This window comes from Corvus brachyrhynchos, unplaced genomic scaffold, assembly GCF_000691975.1.
Source record: "Corvus brachyrhynchos isolate BGI_N302 unplaced genomic scaffold, ASM69197v1 scaffold101, whole genome shotgun sequence".
Classification (NCBI taxonomy): domain Eukaryota; kingdom Metazoa; phylum Chordata; class Aves; order Passeriformes; family Corvidae; genus Corvus; species Corvus brachyrhynchos.
Window position 1 is genome coordinate 813087 of NW_008237239.1, and position 8955 is coordinate 822041.

Below are 8955 nucleotides of genomic sequence, written 5' to 3' on the forward strand. Positions count from 1 at the left end.
GGGGTGGGGGCGGGGCCCCGGGGGGGCGGGCCGGCCCCGCCGGGCCCCGGCGGGTCTGAGACGGAGCGGGAGCCCCGGCCTGAGTCGCTCAAAAGTCCCCTTTTCCCCACTTTCTACGTCCCCCGTGTGATATGAAAACTGGGCCAATATATTTCAGGTGCCATTTCTGAACCCAGTCAACCTCACTTTGGAGAACGGTATGTTCTAGCTAAGTAAAAAACCAAAGGACTTTAACTGCAGCTTTTCTATGCCTCTGAAGAGAAACCTCCCTCTCTTGTAGCTGAAAGAAGAGATCTGCGGGAAAATAGAAAGTAGTTAAAAGCGAGTTCTAGACTATGTAATGCCTAGTGCCTGTTCTAATGGCTCTCACCATTCTTCTTGTGCAGATCATATATTTGAAAAAGTAAATCCGGAGATGGAAAAGCTGGGATATGAGTGCAAGTGCCTTGGAGGAGGGAAAATTGAACATAATAGCAAAGACAAGAAAATTAGGGTATTTGGGCTCTCAACAGTAAGTGCATCTCTCAAGCAACCTTTCAAATGCTTCTGTCTCTGATGCTCTGGGATTTTTGGTTAATAGCATGGTGGCTTTTGGCAATTTGCATCATATTGTAAACATAACTGGAAAACTCGCCTGGCTCTCTTGTGAGATAGATTAGAAAAACAATAGTTTTAGGGCAGGAGACCAATAAGATAACATTGGTGTTACTCAGCATTAGGTTAAGTTAGAATTAAGACTAAAAATGGAAGTTGGCATCTCTTGACTCAGAATCTTTTAGTCTTACTGCTAGAGCAGGAATAGCCCATTTGTAGCCACAGGGGCTTGATCCAGCTAGTGTGTGATCTTTATCTGCCAATAAAAATGTTGGTTGGTAGTGACCAGCTAAATTGTGAATGTCATTCTGTGTATGTGTTGGGTGAGAAGAGTAGATACAGTTTAGGTGTGGTAAATTTTTAGTGGGTGAAGATATAGTAATGCATTTTGTGGGAATAAAAGTAGCATTTTTGTTACCTCTTATTGTTCTGTTTAAATTCAGTTCCTTTGGTAAATGGTCAGAATTTCTCTCATTTAGGGAATGTGCTATAGTCTATTTCTGGTATTGCTTAGTGATGAAGCTTAGCTGTTTCTGTGGTAACAACTGAGTAAAGATTCTAAGCTTCTAAAGGAGACAAGAAGAAAATAGTTCAATTAAGTTAATGTAATTTTCTATAGAAAGTGATGGTTGCTTCAAATCTGCCTACCTTTGATGAGGAGTGAAGATTGGGCCTTGAATGTCTTAAGCAGTTTCAAATGTTAGTGCTGCTTTTCTTCCAGGATGACTTGTGCCACCTGGAATTGTAAGGAGGAAAAAAACCAAAGCCAAACCCCTTAACATCTGTGTGGGATGGGAAGGCAGTGTATAATGCTTATTATACTAAATTCTCCTGATGGTTGGTTTGCATTGTGATTGCATTTTTAGGTGAGACTTGATACCTGTATTATTAATCTAGCTGCCAAATTAAGTGTTAGAGGCAGTGGTCAACTCTTGCAGTCTGAGAAATACACTTTGTTTCTCTGCTTTTGGTGCCTTGATGCTCACAGAGGAGCAGCAGGTAAAAGCAGACTTTTATTGCCATGAGGGCTTCTCTCAGGAAGAGATCCCAAGGCTCAGATGACCTCAGTCCCAGGTCAGAAGTTAAAATATTAATTGCATTGGTTTAATGCTTCTTTTGACTTGAAGGTTTGTTGACAGAGAACTACCTTGGGGTTTTATGGAAACCAGAGAAATAGTCATTGACTTCTTTTTAAGCTGTGCTGCTATTTACAAGGCTAGATGGGGTCTTCAAAGTGCTTGCCAAGGCAAGAGTGAGCTGTGGATATGTTGCTTTCCAACTTATATAACTATATTATCTGTTATTTTTGAAAAGCTTGCATTTTATAATGCATCAACTTTAACCTTTTCAGTTTAAATGCTTGTTTATCTAAGCTCTTCTTCTTTGGGGCTGGGTTACTGATGAAGAGTATGTTTTGTTTGATAGTACAACCTTGGGCTCTTTTTTCAGTCTAAGTAAACTTTCATGTGAAATATTATGGGGAAAAAAACAACTGGTAAATCACAGATTTCTATCAGTACACTGCACTGTTGTGCAGTAAAGGCTTTTTCAGGGAGAAAGTTGTGTAGTTCTGAAATAAGAAATCAAGATAACTCTGATCATGTAAGACAATAATGGAAAGGCCACTTCGACCACAACTGCCACAGTTTCAGTGGAAGAGTAACATTGTGATCAGTGATTTTTTTTAAAATGAGGGTTAAAAATCACATGGGTCATCTGACCTTCCCTTAGCTTGGAGTTGTAATGGCTGAAGAGCACAGATACTTAAAATTGTGCTATTATCAACTGAGGCAAGATTGAAAATAAATAAGACATGAAGACTGTGATTTCTTTAGTGGCCAGAATAGCGCTCAAATGATCACACTTGTTTGCTTATTCCCTTTTCCTTCAGCTGAGCCACATCAGCTGTTTGTATGCTCACACATTAAATAATGGTGGCTGAGGAGTTGGGAACATTGTAAAACAAGCTTTCTGCTGGAGAAATTATGTGGAAAATGCATTCTCTATTATTTGAGATTGCTTGACCCCAGCTCATTTATTTTCTAGAACTTGAATTTGGGTAGCAGGGGGGAGTTGGAGAGGATAAAAGAAAAATAAAACATGATACTGCAAGAATAACTTTTTTAGAACTTTTATTTGATTTGCATGTGAACAACTTGTGTTGATAAGAACTGAATGGTTCTGAAGACTTACTGTCCATGTTCAGTAAGCTTTTTTTTTAATTATTTTTTTTGTCTTGCAGGGCTATGGAAAAGCAGATCACTCAGTGACTGTAGAGATACTAAAGAAAGAGTATACAGATTATGAAATTACATGGTCAGATGACAAGAAATAAACTTGTGAACACAACAAGCAGTTCAAACCTGGTAACTGTGAGCAGTACTTTGATAAATAAAATTTAATGTGTTCTATGTATGTAACCATAAATCTTGAGTAACTGGACTCTGCTGTAATTTATAATATGGTTGGTAATCCCACTCCTTCATGCAAGCCTTTTTACTCTCCTTTTGATGTGCCATTTAATTAAACACTTCCACACCGTCTTACCTCTAGTTTATTTCATCCAGTCCAATTGTACTGATCTATTGTAGGATACCTAAGGATTTACCATCAACTTCAAACATCATTGGACCAAACCTGTTCACTGGTCTTTTGACCACAGTGTTTCCAGGTTTTTTTTTTTAATTACTTTTTAGACTTTTCATCTTTCTTCTCCACATCTAAAAAAATTGGTGTGGAGGGTGGGGTTGACAGTTACAGTTCTTCACCAATGATCCAAATCTTTGATTTACTCCATGGTTTTGAAAATTTAGTATTTTACAGAAGTAACGATCAAAATATTTGATGTTCCTCTAAGATCCTTCCCTATGACTGATGGCAATGTCAAATTCTGCTAATGTTGCTTTCATTCTGATTCCCCTGCACTACTTTTATTTGTGTGAATTTAATAATGCTTTTTTTCTTTTTGTTTTCCTAGCAATAATTATATTATAGTAAAGTACCTCCTCAGTACACCTAGGCAGTGTCTGAATTAACTAACATCACCATCCTGTTGTGGCAGGATGTTGCTTTTTGTTTGTTGTGAAATTACTTGCTACAATTTTCACTTCTTTGGTTTCATGATAGTTTTCCTTTAATTCATTTGTGGATTTATTGACTTGCTGTCTTGAAGGCTTGCTGACTTCAAGAGGTATTTGTATACAAATTCTAGTTTTTCCCTTTCCTACTGGTTCCTACTGCACTTATCCACCAGTATCTGGTGGTATAGAGAAGCTTTTTCTTTTCAACGTGCAAGTGACTCTTAGAGTACAAACCAGGAAATCTGAGAGACTTTAGGCCAGTTTCTATCTGCTGTTACTGTCTTCTTACAGCTGCGATCCATCTTAAGCCACCTTTCTGTGACTTTGTTTTGGTTGGGTGGAGAGGAATTTTCTTTTCTCATCCTCAAACCTTTCAGTCCAGTCCTCATTAGAAGAGTTCCAGGGGTCTCCATCCCAATAATCTCCAGGGAGACGGATCTCCTGAACCTGCTGCAGCAGGTCTCTTGGTTGGCACCTGCTTCCCCCCGCTTGCAGCCTGGATTTTCCCCTCCAGCACCCTTGCCTGCTTTTGCATGTGCTCTTTGTGCTTCTGAGTTCTTGTGCAATGGTTGTCTGGCTGCACTGCTTCAACTACCATGGTAATGACTGCAGGCTTGATTTCAGAACACGATTTAATGCTTGTGTGCCTAATAACCCAGAATAGCATACAAGTCAGTAACCTGCAAATTTGGCACTTCCCAGTTCCATTATCATGGGCTTTTTTTCCCCTAAGCTTTAGTAAAATAACTGTAATTGCCAGTATACAAACCTGGATTTTAAATAGCCTCATTTCCCAAAACTGGCAAATAGTCTTCAAATGGAAGTCATCAGTTAGGGATAGCTGTGTTAAAACAAACAAGCCTTTGAATTTCATTTCCTGGGGTATTTAATGAGTGATTTTAATCTTTGTCTCCACAATACTTACAGGAAAGACATAATTTAGACCGGATTTCTTATTGTAATGACTCATTCAAAATGTGAGGTGATGGCATGAGGGGAGAAAAAAAGTGATGATTTGGAGTGAGCTGATCAAAATTGAGTTACCAGCTTATCTCTACCTTATACTTCTTCATAGAAGGATTTTAATGTGTCATCAAAAAAATACTCTGAGGGACCTCCCAATTCAGTTACTTAGTGCAACATCATTTGGGACAATTTAATTTCCCTGGTCATTAACTAATATGTACAAATGTTAGAAAGGAGTGAAAAATTTATTCTCTTCCAGTTTGTGAAGAGAAGCAGGACACTGGTCACTAGGGTGGTGAGGATTTCTCAGTTCGAGAAAGTCTTAACATAGATTAGGGAAATTAGTATTATCTGAAGTTTTTGAAACACCAATAGCCTAAGTATTGAATTCTCTTTCCTCTCAGCATGTATCTGCTGAATTCTAAGAACAGAAGTCATAGAATACAGAAATCCCAATGCTAATTTTGCTGATTTCACCTGAGAAAAAAGTATCCTTCATCTTCTCATCATATTCTGAAATGGGAGGCTAATTATACTGTGTGGGGTTACCTGTTTTGCAGGTGTGCAAACACTGAGATCGTGGCTCTGCCATTCTTCCCTTGAAGTCATAAATATTCTGATTTGGTATTTGTGCAAATTCAGCTATGTTTGAGCAAAATACTGAGTGAAGACATAGTAATTAAACCAAAGATAGTGAGTTTAATAGTGGAATATTATCAAGAGGAAATATTATAGTTGAATATTGTAAGCACCTTCATTTATTCATCAAAAAGTAAATTAGATTCTTGTTCTTAACCATATTCTTTGTCATAGTGGCCAGTGTTTCTTATTACTTCAGGTATGGTTCTCTGAAACTGCACTAGACCTAGCAGGTGTAGAACAACCTGTTCTGTGCAAACCATAATTTGTCTTATGACTGAGTTTGAAAAATGACAAATGGTAATCCATTTGTTTCCAGCTTTTCTGCTTTGACAAAAAAAAACCCCAGCTGTTAACAGTACCTTCTTGATCTGCCAAAGCAAAAACTTTTTTTGTTCCTCAGGCTGTAGTCAGCAGTTATTGTCAATAAGTTTCAGAGTTGGTGCAGAAAATTCCAAAGCACAGTGACGGTCATGGCAAAACTGACTTTTTTCCTCCCTCTCCTGCCCTATGAAAGGGCAAGTTCAGTAGTTTCCAAAGCATCCCTTTAAAATAGTCTGAAACAGTAGTTAAGGCTCTCCTGTAAAGTACAGGAAATCCTTTACAACTCTGTCTTAATAGCAGCAGGATTAAAATAGGAACCTTGGGGTTTCAGCATCTTCAGTGATGGAAACTTGATGCCATAATTAAAGTGATTTAGATCACTGCTGTAATAAGTTTCTTTCCATCCCATCAGATTGCTGTTCCTTCTGCTCTGCACTGAGTATCCTTGCATCCAATTTACTGCAGTGGCCGCTGTCTCCAAGTTTCTATTTCTGCAGGGGTACCTGATAAAGCAGTGCATGATGACATAAGCTGTGTAATAGCTTCTTGTCTGGTTTTGGCTAAGACAAAACATGCAGTGGATTTTCTTTCTTTCATTGAATTGCTGGTGACAGCACTCAAGACCAGGTTTTGTAGTTCTTCAGGTTTGTTTGCGTTTTTGGTAAGGCAATTTCTTCAGCAACATCACTATCTTCAGCTGATGAAAGTGCCTTGTATGCAGGCTTTTCTGAGTGTTTTCTGTCCTGCCAAACTGCTGTGAAAAGACTGAAGAGGTGTGGATGTTCAGTAGTACCCCCAGCAAGTTTTGAAAATGGGGCAGTTAATTTCTGGAAAATCTTGTTAAAACAGTACAGCAATCTAATTAAAGTCCTATTTAATAGCACAGTTTATCTCCTTTTCCAGTTGTCTCCTAAAGCTCAGTTCTATCATCCTCCAGTATTTCATTTGTAGGCTTGTTGGTTAGTTGGCATAAGGAGCCTATTTTTGGGTAGAATATTCTTTGAAGTTAGCTTTTAAACCAGTGTGGCTTTTTCTAATTCCTTGGCAAAATTTTCTTAGCCTCTGTCAGAATCTGAATGTGAAAATTCACAGACCACAGTAGTAAGTATTGTGTTACACTTTTAAAAAGGCTTGAAAAAGTCATGTGTGCGTTACACATGGAAGTATTACATGGACTTCTGAGATCCCCAGCAGGGTAGAACACAAGTGATAACTACAATCACATCCCCCTCTGCTGGCAAAGCAGCAGAGCTCAGAGGTGTGTGCTCCCTGCCTGAATCCGGCTGCAGTTAAACCACCCAACCCTTGAGAAAAGCCTCTTGCACTAATTTTGGATGCTAACTGTATCTAATTCAGTTACAATACATCATGGTCACTGCTGTGTCATCCCCATGTGATGTATGTCATTCCTGTGCTGTACAGTTCTGGTCTTGACAAAGAATGTGAAAGTCTGGCTGGAGACAACTACTTGCTTAACCTTTAAACACAAATAAATTACAATTAGTTATCATCAAAAGGTGCTGCTTTAAGCAGATCTCTATGCAAAGTTGACATCAGAAAAGTCCCTCACTTCTAGTCAGACACCAGAATTTGTCAAACATTTCAACAACCAACATCCTTAACTTGTCAAACCAGAATAACAAGAGGAAAAAGCAAAGAGATATGAGGATTAAAACACTTTTGAGTTATTTTTGAAGGATTAGTTTAATTTTAACAGGAATCTTTAAAAGCAATTTCCATAATGCATCGCTGCAGACCCTGATTAATTGTTTTAACCATATTGGTTCTAAACACATTTTTCTTTTCAATGAATTTCTCAAAAAGATAGATACCACCACCAACTCCAAAATAATGCACTTTGCTTGCCAAATACACACAGCCATTTTTATCCAAGAGCTCAGCTAGTGTATCATGCAGAGCACTGTAGTAGTCAGGATTATAGATGGTCTCAGAGGTGAGAATGATGTCATACTTTGAAAAGGGTTTGTTGCTGCTTAACAGGAGCTGGCTGACTTGAGACCACTCTCCAGAAAAAAATCTGCATCTGTTGAGCACGTTAGGTGAGCCCTCTGCTTTTCTGGCTCTCTTTGAAGGAGTCTTGCTGGCTTTTCTGTCCTTCCCACTGCCCATCCTCCTGCCTTCATTAATACAGTTGGCCACCACATTAGGCAAGGTTATTTCATCAATCACTGTGCTGTTGTAGTCCTGAAAATGGACTCTGTCAGCTTTACCCCTTAAAGCAACAATTCCCAGCAATCCAGCCCCACAGCCAAGATCCAATACAGTCTTGTTGGTAAATTCTATTTCAGCCTCAGAAAAGTACTCCATGAGATCAAAGGTACATTCCCAGATTTTCAGTCCTCCTTCATAGACTCCTGGGATGAGATCAGAGTGAGAAGAAACACTTTTGGACACGATGCCTTCTCTGTCGGTGTCACCCGAACACATAATTTCCAATACAGACAACTTTATGTAAGACAGGTCCAATACTGTTTCCATGACTTTATTTTCCAATACTTTGTTGAGATCTTCGGGAATACTATGCTCCTTGGCAGCTTTCACACAGAGCTTTTTCTTTGAAGTTGTCTCATTCTGGTGCTTATCAGTACCCAGCTTAGGGCTGGAGTCTGCTGCAGGATCAGCCGTTTTCCTGCTCTTTTCTGTGGATTCCTGCTTGTGTTGTGGAGAGCACAGCACCAAGAAGTGAGCATCTGCCTCACTGTTCTCATGTTCATCAACAGCAAAATTAAATCGAAAATCCATTTTCAGGAATAACACTTTTAAAAAAGCTTAATTTATTACAGCCAGATTTTATGGTATTGTTACAGGAAAGAGTATTTTCCTGGTGCAGTATCAGATGTCTTGCAAAGAGCCAGGTGAATTACTGCTGGAAATAGAGTAAATAGTTTTATGTATCATTAATATCAGCACAAACCGTCTAATTATAGCATCCTGATTTTCATTACCAGGCTCCCCCAGAAGTCGTGGAATCTCCCTCTCTAGAAACATTCCAAACGCACCTGAACACGTCCTTGTGTCACCAGCTCTGGGTGACCCTGCCTTGGCAAGGGGGGTTGGACCGGATGATCTCCAGAGCTCCCTTCCAACCCTAACGATTCTGGGATTTTAAAAACCCGCTCTCTAACAATTTAAATTTATGAAAACACAGCGTTACCGGTGCCCGCCCCCCTCTCACATACCATAGGTATGGGAAGGCAAGGGAATTAGGACAGCTGCTAACTCCGCTAAAACTCGCATTTCAGACTCAGCCTTTCAATGGGCGCAAACCCAATGCGCGGGGTGGCCCCGCTGCCCCTTCCCCTCTCCTACGCAGGCCGGGCGAGGCGCTCCG

General features: G+C 39.6%; 2 protein-coding genes across 2 annotated transcripts in view; one reads left to right on the forward strand and one right to left on the reverse strand.

Moving 5' to 3' along the window:
• PHPT1 (phosphohistidine phosphatase 1) overlaps positions 1–3137 on the forward strand; it is a 5115-nt gene extending 1978 nt beyond the window's left edge. Inside the window, exons 2-4 of the mRNA XM_017729568.1 lie at positions 158–197; positions 387–511; positions 2837–3137. Of these exons, the coding sequence (XP_017585057.1) occupies positions 158–197; positions 387–511; positions 2837–2929 (258 nt within the window). The 3' untranslated portion in view covers positions 2930–3137. The remainder of the gene's footprint in view (positions 1–157; positions 198–386; positions 512–2836) is intronic.
• Positions 3138–4547: 1410 nt separating this feature from the next.
• METTL18 (methyltransferase like 18) lies at positions 4548–8949 on the reverse strand. The gene has a single exon (XM_017729649.1). The coding sequence runs from the start codon at positions 8364–8366 to the stop codon at positions 7314–7316; it is 1053 nt and encodes a 350-aa protein (XP_017585138.1). The 5' UTR covers positions 8367–8949; the 3' UTR covers positions 4548–7313.
• Positions 8950–8955: the final 6 nt, after the last annotated feature.

Bases quoted from the DNA above. Each gene is read 5' to 3' on its own strand.
- METTL18 (XM_017729649.1), bottom strand. From the start codon at position 8,366: ATGGATTTTCGATTTAATTTTGCTGTTGATGAACATGAGAACAGTGAG.